Source organism: Muscardinus avellanarius, assembly GCF_963383645.1.
Source record: "Muscardinus avellanarius genome assembly, chromosome: 2".
NCBI lineage: Eukaryota > Metazoa > Chordata > Mammalia > Rodentia > Gliridae > Muscardinus > Muscardinus avellanarius.
Window position 1 is genome coordinate 37,629,865 of NC_137787.1, and position 26,694 is coordinate 37,656,558.

The 26,694-nt window shown below is 43.1% G+C and overlaps 1 protein-coding gene across 1 annotated transcript in view; it reads right to left on the reverse strand.

The window, feature by feature from the left end:
- Nucleotides 1–1,106: 1,106 nt before the first annotated feature.
- Nucleotides 1,107–26,694, reverse strand: part of LOC308279790 (aldehyde oxidase 4-like) — a gene marked incomplete at both ends in the record, with an annotated part of 77,923 nt that continues 52,335 nt past the window's right edge. Inside the window, 15 exons of the mRNA XM_080719959.1 lie at nt 1,107–1,160; nt 2,215–2,382; nt 4,162–4,347; nt 6,706–6,771; nt 6,957–7,071; nt 7,468–7,520; nt 11,569–11,643; nt 13,236–13,364; nt 15,088–15,183; nt 17,559–17,786; nt 18,926–19,117; nt 20,649–20,735; nt 21,055–21,142; nt 22,182–22,315; nt 24,978–25,102. Of these exons, the coding sequence (XP_080576085.1) occupies nt 1,107–1,160; nt 2,215–2,382; nt 4,162–4,347; nt 6,706–6,771; nt 6,957–7,071; nt 7,468–7,520; nt 11,569–11,643; nt 13,236–13,364; nt 15,088–15,183; nt 17,559–17,786; nt 18,926–19,117; nt 20,649–20,735; nt 21,055–21,142; nt 22,182–22,315; nt 24,978–25,102 (1,796 nt within the window). The remainder of the gene's footprint in view (nt 1,161–2,214; nt 2,383–4,161; nt 4,348–6,705; nt 6,772–6,956; nt 7,072–7,467; nt 7,521–11,568; nt 11,644–13,235; nt 13,365–15,087; nt 15,184–17,558; nt 17,787–18,925; nt 19,118–20,648; nt 20,736–21,054; nt 21,143–22,181; nt 22,316–24,977; nt 25,103–26,694) is intronic.

The window sequence follows — 26,694 nt, forward strand, 5'->3', positions numbered from 1 at the left end:
GCCAGAGAGGAGGGCTAAGGGAAGGGGGAGAGGAAGACTGAATAATAATGGAAATACTACCATCGACTATGTGCATACAAGTGAATATACCAAGAGCAATCTCAGTACTGTGTATTGGGAAAGGGGGAAATGGGGAGGTGGAGGGGGCACCTAGTGCTGTGTGGATGTGTGTCACTGTCAACATGATTTACATTATGATGTGAGACTATAATTTCCCAGTAAAAGCACATTATGAAAGAAAAAGATGAGGAGAGGACAGGTTTGCTGTTTTATAAGAAGCTGCTTTCATGGGAACTAGTCCACTCCTGTGAGACCCAATCCACTCCTTGGGATCAGCATTAATCCCTTTACACTGGTTGTCTTGACCCAATCACCTCCTATTGGGCCAACCTCTTAAAATTTTTACCACATTAACGTCCCCGCACTGGGGACCAAGCTTCCAGCACATGAAACACTGGGGAACAAACCACAGCAGAGGCTTACTTTCTAAAGCGCCCTCCAAATGGATCACATGGAGTGGCAGGTGTATGAGGGTGGCGGTGGACTTGTAGTGCAGGAGATAGCTCTTAGACACTCGCAAGAGCTAACTATGAGCAACTCCAAGTAGAATTTATATTTCTCCACTGGTAGCTTGGAATTTTCCAGTACATGAGTATTTACACCATGGATATTGGCAACCATGATAAACCAGGGATTTTCCCATGTAAGGTGGTTATAATCAGCACACTATTGGCTTTGGGGCAATCCAATCCTGAGAATTTTGCGGGTAGATTGTTTTACTAAACCTTGAGTTGATTTCTGAAGAACAAACATGAATATTCTCTCTCTTAAGTTGTTCCAGGTTAATGAAAACTCTACTGTGTTTTAAAATGATGATGATACAGATATTCAGGATAATGAAAATTACAGTTAGAATTTCTGAGTTTCATTATACCTTTTGGTAAAAATTTAGATCCTAAAACATAATCATGCAGTAATCTAAATCATAGAGGATAATTAAAAATGCTAAAATTATATTTGACAATTGGGATTCAATTTTTATTTTACTCTCTTTTGAGACTTTTAAGGTTAACCATATAGTCTTTCATTTTGTAGAAAACACAAGATTAAGACACACGGATGTTCCAGGGTGTAAATGTTGAAGGGTCATCTTTAGGAATCTAAAAGGATCAAAAGATAGATGTTAAAAAATGTTATTATATGAAAAATGTTGTATCAAAAATAAATTGTGTTGATTTATTAAAAAAGAAAAACCAATGTCCATCTTATTCTTCTCACAATTATGGAATTTTCATATTTGTTTCAATCCTTAAGTCATAAGCCTTCTTATTCTCATAGACTTCTCATATTTGGTATAAGATACCTCTTACTCAGAAACCCTATGATGTCCAAGGCATAACATGCAATCTTATTTTATACCAAAGACTTTGTGGCTGCAGTTCAATAGAGGAATACTTTCTTTTTTTTTTTCTTTTCTTTCTTTCTTTTTTCTTTTCTTTTCTTTTTTTTTGCATTACTGAGGATGGAACCCAGGGGCATTCTACCTCTGAGCTACATCCCCTGCCCTATTTTTTATTCTTTATTTTGAAACAGGGTCTCACTGAGTTGCCAAGGGCCTTACTAAATAGCTGAGGCTGTCCGCTAACTGCGATCCTCCTGTCTTAGTCCCCAAATGCTGGAATTACAAGCGTGCACCACCACGCCCAACTGAGGGCTATTTTCTGATGATAGTTTAGATATAATTTTTAGTAGCTGGCAAATGGAACTGTATTCTATTAGTGACTGGAAAGTCTATCCAGGTATGCTCAGGGACCTGGTATTTTTCATTTTAATCATTTTTATTAGTTTGCTTAACAAAGAATTGGCTAGATCAGATATCTAGTAAATGTAATTTGGTTATCAAGGTAATAAAAATGCCACATCAACTGCATTTTGATAAAGTGTTTAAAGATGTGCCAACCATGTCCATTTGCTATTGTTACTGACTCAGTGTGCTGTTCTTTTGGGTCTGAAACAACGAATTAGTTAACTAAATTAATTCCAAGAGGTTCATTAATTTTGAAGTTGCTTTGAAGCATATAGGATGTGGTATGTGAAGGAAAACTGAGAATTTTCATTGGAAAAGATTGACCTGCACTGTAATTTTGTCATAGTTATCAAACCAAGAACCCGAAAGTCCACGTGAGGGGTGATTACCGCAGGGTCCTCCCTTACCATGCTAGTGAACTGATCCACACAAGTCATCCGAATCCATTCAGGAGTTGCTGGGCTACTCATGGTGAAGGTCTTACTCAGCCCCCTCTCTCTGCGGGCAGCAGCCACCGCGTCATAGATGGCCAATAACACGGAGGACCCCATGAACATTCCAGCCTCACCTAGTCCCTGAGAGAAGTGCAAAAGGCATCAGAAATGCATGGTTCTTTTAGGACTAAGTTGTATGTGTGTATGTATGTATATCTGCACGACCATATCCACACATGCGCACACTCAGTTTTTGATCACCCTAGAGTGAAATGCATCTGAACTGTCAGAATTGAGCCCCCATAGTGATTTGGGCGTGGTCCTCCTGAGAGTAGCTGGTGAGAATGACCTAGGATATTGCATAGCTAAAAATTCCTATTGTCCCAAAGACCTTTTTGTCCTGAAGCTACAAATTCTTTTGGTTCTGAAGGCCAAAGCCCTTGGTGCCCTCTAAGACACTCAAACTCCAGCTCCTGGCTATTCGTGTTTAACTCAAAATCCAAGCAAAATGGACCCATCTTTGTAGCTGAGCCTGGGGACTGTGAAGTGGTGGCCAAAGCCACCACTTTCCTTGGCCCGTGCGGGATGTGTTTGAGTCAAGGGGTGGTGGAGTTCCATTTTGGATGATTCGTCAATGCCTTTTTGTACTGATATTTCTTCTTTCTTTCCTCTAGGTCTGTGGTCTGTGTTCAGGAGGGACGGGACAAAGGCCCAAAGCAGCCAAAATATTCCCAGGTTTGGGCTGCCAACAGCCAGGTTGCTCTGAGGCAAATATGGAGGGAGAAGTGGGGCTGCTGGGTGAGAAGTCCTTGGGGCAGGGATGTCTGGTCCTATTTGGAGCAGAGGGGCACCAAGGAAGCAGGCTCTTCAGAAGCAGGAGCATGGCCTGTGTCGGGCTGCCTCAGGCCAGAGTCTGATACAGGAGAGACAGAGGCCATTCAGATGGGAAGTCTGTCTTTTAACCTGACCTACACCTAGAAAACAAAAGAAATCTCCTGCAAACCTGGAGTTAATGTGGCCACCCATCTGGCCAGATGTAGCTTAGAATACAACTTAAACTGGTCGGTTGTATTTTTTGCAGTTGCATTCAAGAATCTTGGCAGCCACAGGTCTTTATTGGCCAGCTAAAAGCCAGGGGCTCCTGCAGCATGGAGCTAATGCGTAAAGGATCTGTGGCTGTTATCCTCTCAGTCAGGGGGAGGGTATGGGAGAGCCAGCATGAGTGAGAACAGTGTGCAGGGTAGGTGGGACTGTGCAGAAAGGAGAGCTCTGGGCCGATGGATTTCCCTACAAGGTTAGTTTGCTTCTCGGTGGCACCCAGGACCAAGATGTTTAGCTTCTCCTTGACCCTGCTTGTTTGACCTTGATTTGATTCATGTTTCAAGAGTGGAAACTCTACTCTGCTTCTGGAATCAGTGAGCATCGCTCTGCAGAGAGCTTGTTTTTCTTTTCAAAACTTTCTTTTGGTATTTGCAATTCAAAGGCACAAGCACATTCAAGACAGTTCAGGGGACTGGTTTATGCTTTCTTGGACGAGGAGGAACAAGAATTTTATATGTTGAAGTCCTAACCCCCAGTAGTTAGAATGTGACTGTCTCTACAGATACGGTCTGTAAAGGGGTAATGAAGTTAAAATGCAGTCACTTGGGCACGCTCTAGGCCGATGGTGTCCTTACACGAAGAGACTGGTATGCAATTGCTAAGACCAGGCGAAGTGGGAAGATTATGCAAAGAAGCAGGGAGGAGAGGACAGACATCCACCAGCCAAGGAGACAGGATTCAGAAGAAACCAACCCTGCCAACATCCCAGTCTCAAAACTGCAGCTTCCAGGAGTGTGAGGAAGCACATCTGTGTTGTTTAAGCCACTGGTCTGGGGATTTCATCACGGTGGGCCCAGCCAATCAGTATGGCGTTCTTACCTTGGATGAGTAGATGGCTATGGGATTTCGGGAATGCACCAACGTGACATAGAACTCTTCTGGTATCTCAGTGACAGTGGGGATTTTGTAGTCATCTGGACCCCGAGAATAAAGCACACCTTCTGGGGAGTATTTCAGTTCTTCTATGGTGTAAAATCCCATGCCTTGGATAAACGCTCCCTCCACCTACAGCCAAAAATGTCACAGGTGGGAGGGAGATATGATCCTGGTTGAATAAACATTCCAGTGCCAACAAAAGGGAGCTCTGAATCAGACAGAGCCATTCCTGGCTACACTGCAGTGGGTTTGACAAAGGCTCCCGCAGGGATGTTGCCCGCCCCCAGCCTGACCTCATCCTGAGGTGCCCCGTGCGCCTGATGCTGGCCACGTGTCTGGTAACTTCCTGCACCTGCCAGGCTCTCCCCTGCCTTCAAGTCTTTGTAATGGTAGTTTCTCCTGGTTCTTTCCACTCTGCCCACCTCAACTTCTCCTTGTGGTGAACTCCTATTCACCCTCTTGTTCCAGATGAAGAACGGCCACTTCTCTGGAGATTTTTAGATGATGCTCCCTTCAGCCCTTGGCCGGCTTTGGGAACTGCTTCCTGACTTGCTGCACCTTGAATACATGACCCACCCTGGAGGCGCTTGGAGGGCGTTTTTCTTGTGCATCTGTCTCCCTCACTTTCAAGCATACTGAGGTCTGGTCTACTCTCCTTCCTTCCTTCCTTCCTTCCTTCCTTCCTTCCTTCCTTCCTTCCCTCCTCTCTTTCTTCCTTCCTCTTTCTTTCTTCCTTCCTTCCTTCCTTTCTTTCTTTCTTTCTTTCTTTCTTTCTTTCTTTCTTTCTTTCTTTCTTTCTTTCTTTCTTTCTTTCTTTCCATACTAGGGATCAAATCCAGGGGTGTAGTGTTCTACCTCTGAGTTCAACATCTACAGTATTATTTATTTTTATTTTATTTTTTGGTGGTACTGGGGTGCCTGAAAGCCCTTCTACCTCTGGGCTACACTCCCAGACCTATTTTATACTTTTTTATTTTTGGAAACAGGGTCTCTTAAGCCAGCGGGGCTGGCTTCGAACCAGCGCGATCCTCCTGTCTCTGCCTCCCAAGTGCGGGGATTACAAGCGTGTGTCACCACGCCCGGCCCTATTTTTTATTTTGGAACGGGTTTTCACTAAGTTGCCGAGGATCTTGCTAAGTTTCTGAGGCTGGTCTTGAGACTTCAATACTCCTGTCTTAGCCTCCCAAGTACTAAGATTATAGACATGTGCCACCAAGTCCAGCTACTTGGGTTCTGTTTTTTATACAGTGTCTGGCATATTCTCAATAAATGTCTGTGAGTTATATGGAAAAGAAGCTGACATTAAGGGACCATGAACTAGAATAGATAAAGCCAGGACATTATAGTTTATTTTAGTACTTGTATTTTTTTTTTTTTTTTTACTTTATAAGTTACTGTGGTGAATAGGTCAATGTTAGGGTGCATTGGAAGAAATAACTATATTTATTACAGTCATGTTGAGTTTTAGTTACAAGTTATTATGTGCTAGAGGAAAGGGTCCTTTAAAGGGAGCGTCTGCCTGGAGATTATAAAAATCTAAGGAGAGCTGCAGTTTGTGTTTATTGAAACTTCAAATTTTGGAATAAGATAAGCAAATTTAAATGGTAAATTAGGAGATGACAATGTTGTCCCTGAAGGAAAAGACCAAAGCCCAATGGATTCAGGCCAACATTTCTGGTTTCCTTTCCTCTTCCAATTGGCAAACATAGGAGTTCCCTAATCACAGCATCTCCCCTTTGCCTTTGCATAAATAATAGAGGAATGAAAGGAGGGTAACAGAAAAGGGAAAGGAGCCCCAAGCCGGGAGCTAGCTGTGGTTCTCAAACTTAGATTTAAGATCCATTTTGAGCCTGGTGTGGTGGCGCACGCTTGTAATCCCTGCCCTTGGGAGGCTGAGATGGGAGGATTGCACAGGTTCGAAGCCAGCCTCAGCTACTGAGTGAGGCTCTCAGCAACTTAGTGAGACCCTGTTTTCAAATAAAGTATAAAACAGGTCTGGGAATATAGCCTGGAGGTAGAAAAGGCCCTGGGTTCCACCCCTAGTACCACACACACACAAAAAAAAGATCCATTTTGAGTGCAGATTCTAAGTCCCCGCCTAGCAAAGCTATGATGGGGATTGAAACAGGGGCATTCTATCTCTGAGCCACATCCCTAGCCCTGTTTTACTTTTATTTTAAAACAGGGTTTCATTAAGTTGATAAGGACTTCATTAACTTGCTGAGGCCAACCTTGAAGCTTTGACCCTCCTGTCTCAGCCTCTCAAGTACTGAGATTACAGGCATGTGGCACCACGCCTGGCTTCTTTCAGTATTTCATTTGTGTGTATATGTATACGTGCATCTATGTGTATAATATATATGTTGCAAAATACTTGCATGAGGAATGAAGAAGCTTGGACAATCCTGGTGAATAGTATTCACAGTGAATACATGCTAAATGAGATTGGCCAAAAATCCCTGTGGGGATGGTTCTAGAATCACATACCTGTCCAATATCCAGAGCTGGGTTTATGCTGAAAGCAGCGTCCATGAAGATATCGGTCCTAAGGAGCTGGGGCAAGAGAAAACATGTATTAAGTAACATAATTTATTTAAAATAGTTTTTTTTTTACTATAACTCTTATCTGTCCCTGTTTCTTCCACTGGGAGAAACAAATTGGTTATTATTTACAGCATAAGAAACACATCTGTGCTTGTGTCGACCCTGTGGAAATGGCACAGACAGTTGTTCTCTACCTTATGAGCCCCAGTCAGACAGTCGACTTCAACCTCAGAACAGCCTGCTCCATAAACAAAATATGGAAAAGCATCCCCTTCTTCCTTCTCCCAGTCCATGTGTGTCTGGTAGCCCCTGAGAAGAGAAATCAGGGGTGAAAATATAGGCGCTTTCCTCAGTGATCTGGTCAGCTGGCTGCGCGGGTCCTGGATGGCAGGGCAGAGGGCGGCAGGCTGTGCCCGCCCTGCTGCTGGAGGCCTGATCCCCGTCCTGCCTGCCGGGTGCTGTCCTCAGGGCTACCAGAGGAGGTTGACTGGTGACTTTGCCCTCTGGTGGGCCATTAGGGCATGGATCAAGGTGTGGGGAGGTAGCCCCGGTCCCTCCTGGCTGGTAGATAGCTGCTGCCTCAAGGGGGCTCTGGTTTGTCCTGTCCCCAGTCCTCCTGCACTCATAAAGACCCCATGACTATAGGATTAACACTGGTACTCCTCACTCCACCCAAGGATAAGCCAAAATAAAAGCTTCCTTTACTTGAAATAGCCGGTTGCTGAGAGATTGATGGATTCTGCAAAGGCTTTTGCAATCTGAAAGAGATGATCAATTACAAACAAAGATGAGTGAGAGGAAGGTAATAGAAATGTCTCCCTTGCTGGGTGTATCTCCTGTCTGCATCGAGCTCTGCACCTCCTCTATCTGGAGGAAGACAGGCCTGTGTGCAGGCTGCAGGTCAGGGTGTGCTCAGGAGGTGCTGAAACGTAGCCACCGGCTGTGCTCTGTGTACCCTGAGACCCTCATCTGCACGTTTGGGGCTGCATGGTGTAAACATTTCACTACTTTTCACATATTTCTTTTTGTCTTTTAAGTGTACTTAGGGGCCGGGCATGGCGGTACAGGCTTGTAATCCCAGCACTTGGGAGGCTGAGACAGAAGGATCACAGGTTCATGGATAGCCTCAGCTACTTAGTGAGACCCTCCTTGACTCAGTGAGACCCTGTTTCAAAGTAAAGAATAAAAAAGAGGACCAGGAATGTAGCTTGGGGGTAGAAAGCCATTGGGTTTAACTCCCAGTACTGAAAAAAAAAAGAAAAAGAAAAGAAAAATGTACTTAGGTGTGCACATAGAATACATGCAGGTCTGCATATGTCTTCCCACCCTGCTTAGTTTCCAACTGATTTGTTCAACTTTCTCACTAGAAGATTATTTTATGGAGTTAACTGGGTAGGGTGAGCAATGATAACAACATGATAATTATAACAATCACTATTACACTGGGCGTGGTGGCGCACGCTTGTAATCCCAGGATTTAGGAGGCTGAGGCAGGAGGATCACAGTTCGCGGACAGCCTCAGCTACTTGGTGAGGCCCTTTGCAACTCAGTGAGACCCTGGTTCAAAATAAAGAATAAAAAACAGGGCTGGGGAAGACTTCCGGGAAGATGGCGACCGAGAAAAGCGGGGCTTAAGAGCCCCACTAACAACAAATCTCCATTACCACAAAATCAGCGCCTTTCATAGCCAGAAAACACCATCACCAGTGAAACAAAAAATCACCAGGCTCCAGAGAGAAAGCGGACTGAGAACAGAGCCACAGAGGAGTTACACAGGCCTTGCGCCCGAGGACGTGGCAGACGCGGCAGCAGCACCATACTGCCGGCGGCACCGGTGAATTCACGGGACGGCTACAGCAAGCCGAGGTGAGCCACTGCGGGACAGCCAGGCGGGATTTCTCCACGCAGAGAGCGTCTAAAGCTCCCAGTGGCTGAGCTCAGCACATGCTGCAGGGATTCAGAGTCGAAATCAAAACCAAGAAGAAAAACGCCAGCCCCATAGCCGAGGGCGTAGCAGCGGCGCCATATTGCCACCGGCGGCAGCAGCACCGAATTAAGCGAGGCCAGTACAGCTACATCTGCGTACTCAAGAACAGTGAGTCAAATTGCGGGCCACAGAGGAGAAATCCCAGTACTGTACTCCCTGGGACTTGACCCAGTGGGGGAGGGGCGGTGGCAGAGATATCACACCATAGGAGAACGTGCAACCTGGCACCCCCCACAGTCTAAAGCAGCCTCTATCGACTCTCTGGGTCGGAGACTCTGTGATACAACCCAGTAAAGGAGTAGTGGGAACTGAGATACTACTGACTCGAGATCCAGAACACCTTAAGTGAAGTCATAGTGACCCAAGGGAAGAATCCAGAGAAGGCACAAACATCCGAAATCATGGGAAAGAGGAATAATACTGGAGCAATGAATGCACACAACCCTACAATATCAGAACCTGATAAAACTGAAAATCAGAGATTTCTAGAAGATCAAATCAGGAAAATAACTGTAGAAATAATAGAGGTGCTTCGAAAAGAACTCAGAGAGAGCCAAAAAGAGATAAAGGATGCAATTAATGAAGTAAAGGCCTCAATTCAAAGCACAAACAACCGATTAGAACACATGGAGAACAGAATCTCACTCTTAGAAGATGAGCAATCCAAAAATGAACGCATAGTTTCTAATCTAGAAAAAAATATCCGACAGCAGGAATCTGACATTGAAGAAACATGGGCCCATTTTAAGAGAGCTAACCTAAGAATAATTGGAATAGAGGAGGGAAAAGAAAGTGAAACCAAAGGGATCAACAATCTCTTCAAGGAAGTAATAGCAGAAAATTTTCCAAACATAGAGCAAGAGGTCGATACACAGGTCCAGGAAACTTATAGAACTCCCTTTAGACAGGATCGGAGAAGAGGATCCCCACACCACATAATTGTCAAAATGACCCATGTGGAAGCCAAGCAGAGAATCTTAAAGGCAACAAAAGCAAAGGGCCAAGTGACATTCAGAGGCAAACTGATTAGAATCACTCCAGACTTCCCAAACCAAGTTATGAGAGCCAGAAGGGCTTGGAGTAACATATTCCCAATTCTGAAAGAAAACAACTTCCAGCCAAAAATTTCCTACCCAGCAAAACTTTCTATCAAATTAGATGGAGAAATAAGAAGCTTCCATGACAAACAGAAACTGAAGGAATTTATGTCTTCAAAACCAGCGCTAGAGAAAATACTCAAAGAGATTAACTACAAAGAAGAAATAGGTAACACACACCAGAACTAGAGAAACAAGATTTTCCATCCAACAGACAACTAAGATGGGTTATCTGTGGAGATTCATTATTTATGTTAGTCTTTTACCTATCTCTAAATGGTATTGTTTGCCTTTATTGTTGTTAATTTTTAGGATTTCTAGTTGGAATATTGATATACCTTCAGATATAGCAATTGGAAATATTTTATCCCATTCTATTAGTAACTGGTAACTCTGTTTACATTGTCTTTGGATATACAATATTTTTTTTTATTTTTTAGGGAGTTTGTATACACTTCTGTTGCCTGTGCCATTGAAATCATAACCAAGAAATCACTGCCAATTTCAATGTTGTGAGGTTTAATGACCCAGATTTTCTCCTAAAAGTTTATAGTCTTAAGATTATTTAGGTCTTTTATCTATTTTGAGTTAATATTTGTATATGGGATTAGGTAAGGGTCCAATTTTATTCTTTTCCATGTAATTATTATTTTTTAACAATATTTAGTTAAAAGATTATTATTTCTACCACCAAATGTTCGTGGAAACCTTGTCAAAAATAACTTGACAATATAGAGAAGAATTTAGCTCTAGGCTTTTATTTAACTCCAATGTTTTATATATCTGCCTTTAGAATAGTACTACACTGTTTCAATTATTGTAGCTTTATATGGTTTGAAATCAGAAAATATATATATCTTCTAGCTTTGTTCTTTTTCAAGATCGTTTTGGGTACCTAGAGTCCATATTCCATATTAGGATAGATTTTTTTCTGAAAAATAAATATATAAATATATGATAGTTTCACCTAAAAAATAGAAAAAAATATTCTCTGGTAAGAAAGAAAGCAAAAAGAAATATTGAAATGTCATCTTTAAGTCATCAAAAGCTTGGTATCAGACAAATGAAACTGTTATGTGATATTACCATTTTTAATTTTAGATAAATTGCCATAAATCTAGATGTCAACTACTAAGCCAAGCATGGGAGGGAGGGATAGGGAGAGAATGGGGTGGGGATCGGGTGGGGGCTGACTGGGAAAAGTGTGCATGTATGTCTACAAAAGTATGTATCCTACTATGATGTATGAATACAGTGCACCAATAAAAAAAAAAGAAAAAAAAGAAATAATTAAAAAAAAAAACAGGGCTGGGGATGTAGCTTGGAGGTAGAATGCCCATGGGTTCTATCCCTAGTACCACACACACAAAATCACTATTAAAAGTAGAATCATCTTTTGATCTCAGAACGATGGTTTCCACTGCACAGTTGGAGAAACTGAGGCACTGAGGCCCTCGTCCTGCAGCCTGTAGTGACAGCACCGGGCAGCAGTTCTTGGGTTTCACTTTGGAACTCAGGCTTGCTATCAGGCTCTGTGAGACATTAGGCTGAAATAAACATGTCTCAATGAACACGGATATCTCTTTTACTGTTTTGGAAAAGTGTAAGTAAGTGCTAGAGTGGGCATTCTTGAGTGGGCATGCCCGCCAGCCCACCATCTAGGGCTCTTACCCATCTGGAAGTCGTTGTCTCTTCCTGGTGTGATAATAAAAGAACACTCACCCACTCCTCCCATTTTCCTTTAGGGTTTTTCCTGATGACAGGCTGAAGCCGGGCCATAAGAATCTGGCAGGCATTCTAAAAATAAATGTTTGAAATGGCTTCAGAAATAAAAGGCACAGGAAATAGAAAAATGTTGACTATTCAAAATCAATTTTAATAGAGGCTTTCCATTTTTGTGAACCTGCTTTCTTATCCCATAGGAGGATTTCTTAAACTTGTGTAAATTTTTCCAAAGGAAAAAGAATCATGGATCCTGTAGCACTGTCCTAAAGTTATTTTTATTATAGTGTTGCATAAATATATATACAAACACAAAGCTAGCTAGTGTTTCCTTAGAGTTACAGCTCTTTCATAACTATAAAACAAAATCGAAGTGACAAATCGCATGTGCCTATCTGTAACCAATAAAATTCAAAATAACAATATTACTTGAGAGATGATGTTATTTTTCTAAAGCTAAATTGCTGTTTCAAATGTGGAAAAAGTATAAACTGCTAGGCACAGAGACATTTGAGTTCAATATCCCTACTTTGTGACAGCTGATGGATCAATTTTCTCTCTACTATATGTCCAGTCCTATATTGTGAGTCCTTTTGCCACCTGTGCTCACAATGAAAATAGTATGAAGGTGAAAAAAAGCTATAACTCTGAGTAAACTCTAGATAGCTTTGTGTTAGTATATATATTTATGCAACACTATAATAAAAATAACTTTAGGACAGTGCTACAGGATCCATGATTCTTTTTCCTTTGGAAAAATTTGCACAAGTTTAAGAAATCCTCCTATGGGATAAGAAAGCAGTCATTTATATGTCTTATCAAAATTAGAATTTTCCAGAGCATTTTCTTGGTTCCATAGGCTGCTAAGAGGGGTTGCATTAATTAAAATGTTTTTATGGTGACATATACTTGAGAAAAACAGTGAAACAAAGTTAGGTATGTTTGTATAGGATTTGCCAGAGCGTTTAACACACTAATATGAACTCTAAGCCCCTCTGAGTAGCATGTAGGATGAAACATTTCCCAAAGTTTGTGATGGTAGAACATTTGTTTTCTCCAAGCATTTCATGGAAACACTGTCCATGGAACACGCTTGGGGAAGCCTTGGTTCACATGATACAGAGGCACATTTGGCAGGCTGCAAGGTCTCTCTTTCGTCTGTCATTTTGTGGAGGTCTCTGTGACTGCATGATAACCAGTCAGTGCTTTTCTAGAGGCTGGGTGGGAAGGTAGCTGATGGTGATGGCTGTATTGTGCGATCTCTGTAATCCACCCAACAACTCCACGAGGTAGCTGGACTTGGTATCCCCAATTTTGCAGAAAAGGAAATGGAATTTTGGTCAGATTATTGCCAGGCCTAACCTCTTCGAGGAACCAAAGTAGGACTTCCCTGCACTGGTTTGGTGCTGGAAGAAGGAAGGGAGAGATTCTTTTATCCAAGGCAGAAGGAGCTGCCTAAAGGCTAGGTTTTCACACGCAACAGAACATGCCATTCCATTACAGAGAAGCACCAGAAGGAGCTTTGGAATACTTGATCTCGGCCAGCGATCCACAGAGGGACCCAGAACTTGGCCTCTCGGCCTCACTTTCATCTTTCACAATAGAAGGGGTGGGATGAGGTGCTCCCACCCAGCACTGTCCTCGGGTGACAGAGACTTGAGAGTCACCTGCACGGCCTTTCCATTGATGTCTGTCCCCATGGATCCCGCTGTGAAGACGGCATTGGGCACGGTGATCGTGCTGGTTTCAGACAGGTGTATGTACGACTGGGGGATGTTCAGCTCTCGACTGGCCACCTGCCAGGTGCAGGAGGAAAAGGTTACTGATTGCATTGACTGTAAGCCCCCTTCTAAATGAGAACCTCCATGTTCTCTTTGGAACTGAGTATAAAGCCTGGCTATCCTGCTGTAGTGATGAATAGTTAAGCTGGGTTTTAAATGCTATTGTAAAAGAGACTGTCCTTAGAGACATATGGCTGAACAACCAGCCTTTGAGTACTTCCTTTTAGACCAGTTTCATGGAAGCCCTGTGGCAGTGTGGGTCGCTCTGGGACATTGGGTTCACAGGACACAGGCCGGGAGCCCGGGGCCTGGTCTCACCGTCCCACCCTCATTTCTCCCTGTGGGGTGCATTTGCAGCTTAACAAATAATGTTTCCCTCATGGGACAGTTTATAGGCATAGGGTTTGGCTGGAAAGGAGCAAGGTATGCTCAAAGGAGGCCCTGTAGAATTTTGTGACTTCCTGAATCCAAGAACTCTATTAAAGAAAGAATCATCTATTTCTCATAGACAGAGGCCATGTTACACACACACACACACACACACACACACACACACACACACACACACCATTTTTGGCACTGGGGACTCAACCCAGGGCCTCACAATGCTAAGCAAGTGCTGTACCACTTAGCTACAGCCCAGACCTTTTTCATTTTTTAGATTTTGAGATAGGGTCTCACTAAGCTGCTTAGGCTGCCTGGAACTTGCAATTCTCCCACCTCAACCTCCCAGGAAAGTGGAATTTAGCCAAGCTATCATATTCGGCTCCTGATATATATATATATATACTTTTGGTGGTACTGGGCTACACTCCCAGACCTATTTTATACTTTTTTTTTTCATTTGGAAACAGAGTCTCTTAAGCCAGCGCAACTGGCTTCAAACCTGCACGATCCTCCTGTCTCCACCTCCCAAGCACAGGGATTACAAGCGTGTGCCACCACTCCCGGTGGCTCCTGATATTTCTATTCAAATATCATACTAACAAATTCTTATTTTTACATTAAAAAAGAGAAAATAGGGTGAGCATGGTGGCACCCACCCAGTACTTAGGAGGCTGAGACAGGAAGATTGCAGATTTTGAGGCCAGCCTCAGCAACTTAGGGAGACCCTATTTCAAAATAAAGACAAAAAGAGGACTGAGAGTGTAGCATGGTGTTAGAATGCTCCTGGATTCAATCCCCAGTAAAACACATACACACACACACACACACACACACACACACACACAAATATTCTATTGCAAACATCTCTTGTCCTTTTAACAGTATTAGAAACACACTTCTTTGAATTAGCATACAGGATGGCCGGTCATGTGAATGAAGTTCCTAGGTAGATTGCAAACTGTAAGAGCATAATTCTATAATTTTATCCTATTAAACACATTCATTTCTAACAGGATATAAATGAACACATTGTCGTTTTGAGTAGTTGCCATAAAAGGGTTCTAATATTTTATCTTTTCAACTGGAGCCACATTTTTTTTCCCCAGAAGACTTAAGGACCTGGCTCTTTCATATGCAGGAGGAATAATATAACATATTTTCTTCATTCCAGCACCCACTTCCATGCCCTGCCTCCCCTGCATTTTTGCATCCCTCAAATTGGGATGAGTCTTACTATTGACCTGTGCATTTAGTGTGATGGCATTTCTCCTGCTCAACAAGGAAATAACTGGTAAGCTATCTACGAGGCACGATGCTCTTCTGTAATGGAGAACACGGACACTTATCTCACCTGAATCATCTTGGTGTGCAGGCCCTGTCCCAGTTCACAGCCACCATGAGTCAGCAAGACGGAGCCATCTAGATAGATGTGGACTAGAGCAGCCGCCTGCGGGAGGTAATTGTAATACCAGTTTGGAGACTGATATAAATAAAGTTGCTGAGTTTAGATGAGGTTGCTGGTTGAATACTCTTGTTTCATTGAATCAACATCTCATTTATTATTATTCTTTTTCTGGAGAAGAAAGCTATTAATGGTGGTTATAGACAATCCTTTGCAAGAAACCCCACACTTGACAACATCAGTGTAGACCCATGCATGTGCTCGAGCCCAGTCTCCGGCCCACTGGAGGCCTGTGTGGATGCCTTATCAAAGCCCCGTCTGTATAGCAGTCTATTACTATTCCCTCCCTGGACATGGACATTAATTTGAAGCAAATGGAACCCCCATTAGTAAATTTCCAGGCGTGACTTCTCCTGGATACCAGAGGAACTTGGAGAACCTCAAGATGCTTGAAGAGTTTCTAAATATTGTCTTATTGTCTTTCAGAATCATAGTGAGGGGAGAGTATGGGCCCTAGTCTAGAAAATCCAAGTCAATGGCAGGTTCGAGGTGAAGCCCACATACCCATTTTTCAAGCTCCTTGGTGGTTTTGATGGTTCACTAGGATTGGGATCCACTAATCTAGTCCAAATTCTTTACACATGGGGGACTAAAGCCTAGAGAGGAAATGACTTGACCAGACCCAGCTGCCAGGTATGTTGTCAAGGCAAGACTGGAGCCTACAACTCCTAACTTGAGCCTAGTGTTCTGCAAGAGCATGCAAGCTACCCCCCCCACCCCCAATCTAACTGACATTGTCCATCTCTGGGGCTGGTTGTTCAAACTAAAGAATCCACAGAATGTACATGTGGCTCCAGGGACAAGACCATGGCAGGGAGGAGGCTAGACTATATAGGACAGTTCTGAAAGTCTCTGGAGTTTTTCTTTAGAACAATCCCTACTACATTTATGCACATGGCCCAGGACCCTTCATCTACCTGGTTGGGACCTTCCTCTGTACTGATGCCTAGGCCCTTGCCACAAAGCTTTCAAATATAAACCAACTTGTCTCTTCCAGTTTTCTGGATGTGATAGAGTATCCTCAGAATTGCTAGGTCCTTCACAGAAATGTGTGAGCTTTGTGTTTCCACCTCCCTGACACTCTTCGAGAGTAATAGATGACCATGTACAAAGGACTATACTGTCTTGTGCCTTCATATAGAATGTTAAATGTGATGATGATTGTATGAGCCCCAGGTAGGACTACTGTAACCGATGGAGCATAGTAGAGATAAGAGGTGGCATGGTAAGTCATCACACCATCTTTGGACATTGAGGCTAGAAGGCTTCAACATGATTTGTACAGTCATATCCAGAACCATCTTCATTTTGTGGGTAGGGATTTAGTTTTGGAAAAGCATCATCATCTACCATATTAATATTATTATTTAAATATGGCTTCTATTTATAGCATTATTTTTACTTAGCTGCAAATTTGTGTTTTATAAATGCACACAAACTATAAGAAGCTTATTGTTTTGCTTATAGTTATACATGGTTAAATAAATAATTTCAGCTACCATTAAGAATCCACAAGAATTTTCTTCTTAAAGGGCATCTGTGGGATTCTGGCTTGATAAATACTACCTGGGGAAAGGTGGATAACTGCCCTGGATGGTGAAGTGCTCCTAGCCTTCCCCTGGCTCTCTTCCAATTTATTTCCTGCCTTCTGTTTGAGGACTCTGGGGACAGGTGTGCAGAGGAGATAATTTTGGTGAGAGATAGCATAGGTATACCAGGAAGGGAGCTTGTCTTCTTATTCCTCTGCACAAGTTTGGTTATACAGGCATTTCAGAGATTGATAGGGGTAGAAACAAAAATAAAAGAATCAGAAATTAAGCCTCATGAAAAACTGGTTACAGTGACATGAAAAAGGAGACCCAGTGCTCATTCAACCTCGATATGGAAATTCTAAGTTTGATGTGAACTGAGGCTGTCTGTTTTTATGTTTTTAAACACTTAGCCTTCAAATGACTCTACTGTTTTTGCTAAGAAACTAGAAAAGCATGAAAGGATCTTCTTGTTTCCCCCAGTTCTCTCACAGAGTTGAAATTTTGTCCTCTACCCTGACACCTGTAGATACTCTTCTGGGGCCCTGCTACCCAAGGCAGGCTTCCCCCGGCTGAACTTCACTGTTGACTCCTTTCTGAGGCCCCACATCCCTCGCTCTGCAAGGTCTGCCCTGATATCCTGGGCCCTGAATCCTTGCTCGAATCTACTCTGTCCTGTTACAGGAAACGGCTCCAGTTTCTTCTCTGTCCCCAGAGAGGTTGACCCCTCGTTGCATGAGGTTGACCCATCGTTGCACAAGACTGCCATTTTCAGGAGGCCAATCATCTGGAAAAGGGCTTTGGAGGAGGAGACATGGCTCCCCACCTCACCTGATTGTAGTAGGCGATGGGGATCCCAATGGTAAACTTCATGGGGACGACAGCAAGCCCTCTCTTCTTCCAGTAATTCTTTTTGTTAAATTCCTCTGCAGCCTGTTTCCTAGCATAGAATGAAGATTTCTCCAGACATGCTTTCCAGCATCTTCGCAAGGGCTCTGGATTGAATGTCTGCTTATAGGCAGTTTTGTTAATTCTCTTATACATGTTGATTTCTTTCACCTGAAAGACAAGAAAATAAAACCGATTGTAAAGATGGATGCTTTGTTCCATATGTGAAATATGTTTTATTGTATGTCTGATGAAGAGAAAATCTATCTCAAAAAAGAGATGGGATTTAAATGGCTATCACTATGCAAATGCAAGTGCAGTGGTATAAAATGACAACAATAACAAGAACGACAGAAACTACGATGGAATGCTCTGCACGCTCCGGGTGATCAGTGTGCTCGTCTCAACTTCATGAGAACCCTGAGAAATAGCAGGTGCTGCAGTTAGCACGGTCACAAGTTTGTTAGTGGTAAGGCAGACTTCTCTTAATTCAAAGTTCTTTTATTCTTATACAAGCTGCTTATTCCTTCGTATTCTCATATTAGCCCTGCAAAGTCTCATCTGTGATAAGATGTTTGCATAAATGGCTATAATCATTCTACACCCTTTCTGCCCTAGCCTAGTTTGACACTGACTCAGGGATTGGCCCTGGGACTTGCTTTGTGCTAAGAGACTGTGCTAAGAGTCTTGAGAAGTACTTGTGCATTAGGGAAAGCCATACTCTTGATGCTCTTGAGAATTCAATGACTCCCCGTGAAAATGAACCTGGGCTAGCCCATTGGAGGATGGACTGCAGACACACCCACTGGTTAACCATTAGACATGTTAGTACAACCATCCTAGACCATGATGCCCCTGTTGAGCTGGCTCTGAGCAGCAGAGCTACCCTGCTGACCCACAGAATCACAAGAAGCAGTAGCATAGTTTTAAGCCACTAGGTTTTTGTGGTTGACTTACTATAGTAGCCAATGCTAACTGATACCTGGAAAATGTATTTTATTTATTTGAAGCCACATAGAGGCTGACATAATGCTATGTGTGGGTGCTCAAGATATATTTGAAGTCAAGTGTGGTGGTGCACACCTGTAATTCCAGTACTTGGGAGTATGAGACCGGAGCGTTGTAGGCTTAAGGCCAGCCTCAGCAACTTAGAAAGACCCTGCTTCAAAATAAAAAATAAAAAGGGCTGGTGGTATAGCTTGGAGATAGAATATCCCTGGGTTCAATGCCCAGTACCAAAAAAGCACCCATCCCCATCCCAAAGATATATTTGAACTAATGATGTCTATTAGTGAGTTCTGACTGTTTACCTCTTCAGGAAGTAAGTTACAGTGAGCTGCCACAGCACTTATGTACACCTCGGGGACCACTGCGGCCTGAGGGAAGCCGAATCCTCGAAATGCAGTGTTGGATGGCAAATTTGTTTTGCAAGGTCTACCCCGGCACCGGAAGTTAGGAATGTAATATGCATTTTCAGATTTCAGCAAAATGAATTCCATCACCTGAATTAAAGCAAATCAAAGCAAAACAAAACTTAACACTTGTCCAATATTCAAAACCACTTATCTGTATTTTATTTTTAACTATAAGGACTAAGGATCATTATTCCTATCGAAGTAACAAATTACATAGAATTGTACTCCTTTCCATTTTGTAACTGAGCTTAAGCATTCATGTATAACTTTTCCCTGGGTATCGTTTAGTAACTTGCGTGCCTTTGTCTGTATGCTCCACTTGGAGACCCTTCCCCAGTGGTGGCCATTTTAGCTCCTATGAGCTTTGATTGCCCAGATTCTTTCAGAGCCTTAAGCTTTGTTTCAAAACTTCTGCCTGTCCTACAAGTAAGTCAGTTGCTGCAGAATTGTACTTTAAACTTTGTTTCCTTGTCAAAACTTTATTTCAGAATTTCTTTCTGTCTTAGAGAATAGCCAATGGTGCAGAGTTATGAACCAAGGCCTCACCAATCAGGGCAAGAGGCTGGATCATGTTAGGGATAAAAGCTGAGCGAACAGACTGCCCTCTTGGTGTGCTTGCTTACCAGACTTTTTTTGGTTGTACATTCATCTGCAGAAGTAAAGTGCCTTGCCAAGTTAGTGTGTGTGTGTGTGTGTGTGTGTGTGTGTGTGTGTGTGTGTGTGTTACTGGGGATTGAACCCAGGGGCATTCTACCTCTGAGCTACAACCCCAGCCCTATTTTTATTTTTTTTTTTAGTCTTTATTTTGAAACAGGGTCTCACAAAGATGTAGAGGGCCTCACTAGGTAGCTGAGTCTGGCCACGAACCTGGGATTCTCCTGTCTTAGCCTCCCAAGTACAAAAATTTATTAAATAAAAAATAACTTGGTAAGTAGGTGGCCCTCACTTGTAATCATTTTTTTTCCCCCCAGTGCTGGGGATGGAATCCAGGGGCATTCTACCTCTGAGCTATACCTCCAGCCCTATTTTTTTTTTTTTTTTTTTTGCAGTACTAGAGATGGAACCCAGGGGCATTGTACATCTGAGCTACACTTCCAGCCCTATTTTTTATTCTTTATTTTGAAGCAGGGTCTCACTGAGTTGCAAAGGGCCTCACTAAGTAGCTGAGGCTGTCCATGAACTGCAATCCTCCTGTCTCAGCCTCCCAAATGCTGGGATTACAAGCGTGTGCCACCATGCCCGGCTCCTAAAATTTGTTTCTAACATAACTTAAACCATTCACAGGAGCTGGTTGTGGTGACACATGCTTGTAATCCCAGCATTTTGGAGGCTGAGATCAGAGGATCACAGTTCGGGGCCAGCCTTAGCTATTACTTAGTGAGGCCCTTTGCAACTCAGTGAGACCCTGTATCAAATTAAAGAATAAAAAATAGGGCTGGGGGTGTAGCTTGGAGGTAGAATGCCCCTGGGTTCCATCCCCAGTACTGCACACACAAAAAACCCCAATAAAACAATAAACAATCCTTAACAGAATTTATCTAATATATAAGACATGTAAATAAGCATGACATATACAGCTCCATTGGCAAGCTACGGAAAAGGTGAGTTTCCTACTTACCATGTCAGACTCATCAGGAGTGCATCCACCATTGACGTAATATTCAACATCAGCGGCTTTGATCACACCATTATTCATGAAGCCAATCTGCAAAGTGATAACAAGTGAGGCAGTTTTCTCAACAGTCCTTCCTCACATCAAAACTATACGGCACAAGCTCATCTGCTCATGGCCGTCCACCCACGCCTCGCTCGGGCATGTGCCTGGATGCAGTGGTCACCAGGGGAACACTAAGGCTGGCGGCCAAGTTGGATGAGATTCCATCCGAAGGTTCTGACTCATTTTAGGTTGCATGCAAGCATCCCTCTCCAGTGGCGTGGAATCTGTTAGCAGTGAAGATCACTGTGGCCTGGTGAACACAGCACGGCATCTCGGGCAGTTTGCAGGACTCGCTGCTCTTGCTCACCTTGTATTTCCCCAGGAGTGGGTGGCGGCCCGCAGTTATCAGCATGTCATTGTCACGCTCCAGGACAAATCGGATTGGGCGGCCGGTCCTATGGGAACAACTCTGTTAATATGCTGGGTGCTTCAGAAAGTCATAGAAACAGAGCTGGGGGAAGGGGCTTGAGGTAATCTAGCTGAGTATTCATGTGTGTGTGTGTGTTTCTGGGTATGAAACCCAGGAGCTCACTCATGCAAGGCAACTGTTATATCACTAAAGTACAATCCAGTCTTTTAAAATGTTAAATCGACTTTGTAATCCTCCTGCGTCAGCCTCATAAGTAGCTGGGATTATTGGTGTGCACCACCATGCCCCACAGTTTAGAGGGTTTTAGTAGGGGTAGTAACACACTTTAAACAACATTTTGGAAGTTGTAGGGGCATTAAAATAAAAAAAAATGGATGATTCCGACTTAGTCATGTCCAAACATTTACACTTTGCAATGATATGTTATTTGGCTATAAAATTTTTCCCTTTTATTTATTGTATATTACATTAAAGAGTTGTATGCCATTTTGACATTTTGTGCAAAAATAGATTTTATTATTATACATTTCACCTTGAGATAGGAAAGAGGACACTGAAATATTACCATAAGGGGAATGTCCAGGCTGAAAAGTTGAGATCAGGTGCTCTGCCAAGCTTAGCCTCCCTTGAATTCAGAGTTCTCTTTCATAAAATATCCATCAAGGACTCTGGTTTCTGGTGGAATGTCTCTAGACCCTGCAAATCTGTTACTTAAAGGGCATCTTTTTCTACTATTGGAAAGTACCAATGAGCTGAGGCGCTCAGAGTTTTCCTTTCTGTAGTGGTAGCCTGGGATAGGTCTAGTTTGTCCTGTGCTCAGTGAACTCTGGGAGTGAGGAGGTTCACAGATCACAGCTACTCGGGGTCTGGACGATCTATCTGGCCGAGGCAGATGCACAGTGAACAGCAGAGCCCTGGCTTATTTCACAACAAGGTACATCACTTGTGGTTCAGGTTTTGACTTTCTATCCACGCAGCCAACTTCCGCGGAGTGGGCTGAGGGTTTGGGGGGAAGTCTGGAGCGTCCATGCTCGTTGCGAGGTGGCACCTAACGCGGCTCTTACTTGTGGGCGGCCACAGCACTGATGGCGCCCAGCAGGGCGGGCTTGGTCACTTTCCCCCCGAATGCTCCTCCCGCTCTTTTCATGTGGCAGGCGATTCGGCTCCTGGGGACGCTGAGTGCTGCAGACACATACTCCTGTAAGAGGAAAGTCCCAGAACCACGTAAACACAATCTTAGTTTACCTCCTCACCCACATACTTCCTCGCTGCTCAGTAAGGAAAAATTCAGCAATTTGACAAATACCACACAGTTGTGCAACCATCATAAGCTAATTTTAAAACACTCTCAGCATCTCCAAAGAAACCTTGTGTCCATTACACAGCCATTCTTCATCTTCCACCAAGCTCCCAGCTCTAGGCAAACACAAATCTATTTTCTGTCTCTACAGACTTGAGTGTTCTGGACATTTCATATACATCAAATTGTATAACTACATTGTTTTTTTTTTTTTGTAGTTTAGGGGATTTAATCTAGAGGCATTCTGCCTCTAAGCTACACCCCTAACCCTTTTATTTTTAAATTTTTGTTTTGAAACAGGGTATCGCTAGGTTGCCAAGGCTGATCACAAGCCTGCAATCCTCCTAGCCCAGCCTCCCAAGTACTGGGTTTATAGGCTTGTGCCACCATGCTTGGCTATATACGGTCTTTTATGACTGGCTTCTCTCACTTAGCATAAGGTTTTCAAGGATTGTCTATGTTGTAGCACGTGTGAGTATTTCACTGCTTTTTATGACTAAATAATATTCCATGTATGGATATATAGGATATTATCTGTTCATCAGTTGATGGACATTGGGTCATTTTTGTTTTTGGCTCTTATCTGTGTATACTGTTTATGTGGATATGTTTTCAGTTCTCTTGGAATTTATGGAATTGCTGGGTCATGTGGTCAATTTATCTTTAACATCCTGAAGCCAAAATGTTTTCCAAAGTGGCTATGCCATTCCTCATGCCCATCAGCAATTTATAGAGATTCTAACTTCTTTGCAGCATTGCCAATACTTATTATTTTCTATCTTTTAGATAATAGACACTACTATGTGAAGTGGCATCTCATTGTAGATTTGATTTGCATTTCTCTGGTGATGGATGATAAAGAATATTTTATCATGTGCTTATTAAAACTTAAAAATTCTTTTTTGTGGTACTGGGGATTGAACCTAGGGGCCTTCTACCTCTGGGATACACCCCCAGCACTATTTTACTTCAAAACAGTGTCTTACTAAGTTACTGAGGCTGTGATCCTGTGATCCTCCTGTCTCAGCCTCCAAAATACTGGGATTAAAGATGTATGCCACCACACCTGGCCAGACTTCTTTGCAGAAATGTCTGTTCAAATTCTTCTCTGGAGCTGCTTCTGATTCTGCTCTGGGTCCTGGGCTATGACAGGGTGTGGTCACCCAGTGCCCTAGTTACCTCCAGGAAATGCTTGTCATTGGTCATAAATGTAACCTAGATGTTGGTGGCAGGTGGCAGTGGTTGGCACATACATGTTATGCTTGTAGCTCTGAGCCATAGACACCTTGCCAAAAGGGAGCTCAGAGATGATCTGTATCAACTCTCTCAATAACAGGAAAGGATATCGATGGCCAGCTACATGCAAGAGATCACACAGCTGCTTAGGGGCAAAGCCTATATCTCCTCACTCCTCCCCACCCACCTCAGAACTTGCAACTGAGGAGGCCACAGCCCCATCCCTGCACAGTCAGTGACCTTGGAGTAGCAGCTGGTGGCTTCCTCCTCCCATGGAGCCACCGCTTCAGGACCTCTAGACGCTAGCTCACCTGTGTTCCACGAGGGGCCTCCGCTTTCCCTCTTACTGCTGTTACTTCTCCCCCAGGGTGGTTTTTAAAGTATTTCTTCATGTCTGGCACTGTTAGAGGAACAACGGCTTCGTATTTTGGAAAAGGGGAATATTGGGAGATTCTCTTCACTTCTCTGGGTGCAGCAATGCCTTATACCTCAGCCAGTGGCACAGGACTGGAATTCACCTGCTATTTACTGAGTCAGGTCAAAAATGTCTTGGAAGTTCAATCATTTTATGTTTGCACCGCCAATCTATGAGGATACCCATATAGAATAGCAATGCAAATGCTACACAGAGGGAGATTAAAATGTAACATTTAGCCGGGCTTGGTGGCGCACACTTGTAATCCCCGCGCTTGGGAGGCAGAGACAGGAGGATCGCGCAGGTTCGAAGCCAGCCGCGCGCGCTGGCTTAGGAGACCCTGTTTCCTAAGCCAGCCGCGCGCGCTGTTTCCAAATAAAAATGTTAAAATAGGTCTGGGAGTGTAGCCCGGAGGTAGAAGGGCTTCCAGGAACCCCAGTACCACCAAAAAAAAAAAAAAAAAAGTAACACTTAAGCTTTGATCTCATCTAGATTAAGCTTTACACTATCAGTTTTTTTATTTTTTCAGTACTGGGGATGTAACCCAGGGGCATTCTACTTCCCAGCTACGCCCCCAGCCCTATTTTTAAAAAATATTTATTTTGAAACAGAGTCTCACTGAGTTGCAGAGGGCCTTACTAAGTAACCAAGGCTGTCCTCGAACCATAATCCTCCTGTTTTAGCCTCCCAAATGCTGGGATTACAAGCATGCGCCACTGTGTCTGGCTTCTACACTATCAGTTATTAAAAGAGACAGGTGAGTTTTGCCCAAGGTTTTGGAAGATAGCACAATTTCCTGATCACTTTGAAAAGTTTTTATCTCATTTTATTCATGCTGAACTTTAGCTAGTATTAAAGGTACATGGAGTTCAAGGGACAAGAGTCTTATTTCCAAAAATACCCCTTTACCTGCACATGGGTTGGAAACTGCGTTGCAAGGTGTAACACCATTTCTTTATCTTCTTCTTGTGGGATAGCCAGGATAGTTTGTGTTTCCATGTAAAAATGTTCCTGTCCTTCCACATGGACTTCACCTGTAGAAGGTAAACATAGGGTATGTTTAGTTACAGGTCCCTGTGTGGGAGCTGTGGCTGGTGTTTGGTTCATAAAGAGTGAGTTGTAGTGGGGTGCATGGCTGTGATTCCAGAAATTGAGAATCTGAGATAGGAGGATTGCAGGTTTGTGGTCAGCTTCAGCAATTTAGAGAGGCCCTCTGCAACCTAGTGAAACCCTGTTTAAAAAAAAAAGGCTGGTGGTATAGCTCAGAATATCCCTGGGTTCTACCCCCAGTTCAACAATCAATCAATCAATCAATCAAGCAAGCAAGCAAGCAAGCAAGCAAACAGACAAACAAACACTGAGTTGCTTTCACCAATGGAGAGCAGAAATCTGTATTATTTGGCACTTTTCTGAATCCTGTCTGAATTTAACCAGCTAACACACCCTGCGTAATTAATGTCACCCTCTTGGCCTCTGTTTTCTTCTCTGTGTAGTTATGTGTGGAACTTGGGAGCACAGAGTACTCTGGCCACATATCCAGGTTTGGCCATTCCTTGCTTAGTGAATTTTGCCAAGTTATCAAACTGAGTGTCCTCAGCTATAAAGTGGGGAAAAATAATGATGCATACCTCCATTAGGTTATGTTGATAGTTAATAAAACATAGAGGGGATATGTTGCTAGTTAGTGACGTTAAGGTTTAAAATGGCAGAACTTGAAGTAGAGTGTGGTGGTATATGATTGTAATCCTAGTATTTGGGAAGCTGAGACACGAGGATCACAGGTTCAAGGCCAGCCTCAGCAAGTTAGTGAGACTCTCAGCAACTTAGTAAGACCCAGTTTCAAAATAAAAAAAAATGAGAAGGGCTAGGAATGAAGCTCAAAAGTAGAATGTCCCTGGGTTCAATTCCTAGTACAATGAAATAAATAAATAACTAAATAAATAAGGCAGAGCTCTAGCCGGTCATGGTGGTACAGACCTGCAATTCCACTACATGGGAGTTTGAGACAGGAGAATAGCTGGTTTGAGGCCAGTGTTAGCAACAGTGAGACCTTGCTTCAAAATAAAAAATAAAATAGGGCTGAGGGTCAGCAACCTAGTGAGATCCTGTTTCAAAACTAAACCAAACCAAACCAAACCAAACCAAATAAGGGCTGAGGGTGTAGCTCAGAGGTAGAATCCCCTATGTTCTATCCCCTATAACACACACACACACACACACACACACACACACACACACACACACACAGCGGCAGAGCTGAGATTGTTCTCTGCCTTTAACAGAATCTGCTCTCATTGGTTTATGTGAGAGCTTTGATCTTAGGGAGAAAAGAGGAGCAAACAAGATAACCTAAAGGAAGAGAAAGGAGGGGGAAGAGAAAAATCTCTAAAGCTCACAATGTACTTAAACATATCGAAGTCAATCACTAAGCCAAGCAAGGGAGGGAGGGACGGGGAGGGAATGGGGTGGGATTTGGGTAGGGGTTAAATCAGCGATGAGTACATGTTTGTACACACAAGTTTTTTACCCCAATAAGTTGTATGAATATAATGCACCAATAAAAAATTAAAAAAAAAGAAAGTCTTATGTTAGCATTTAGCAAGGCCCCCTTATATAGAGGAGTTCC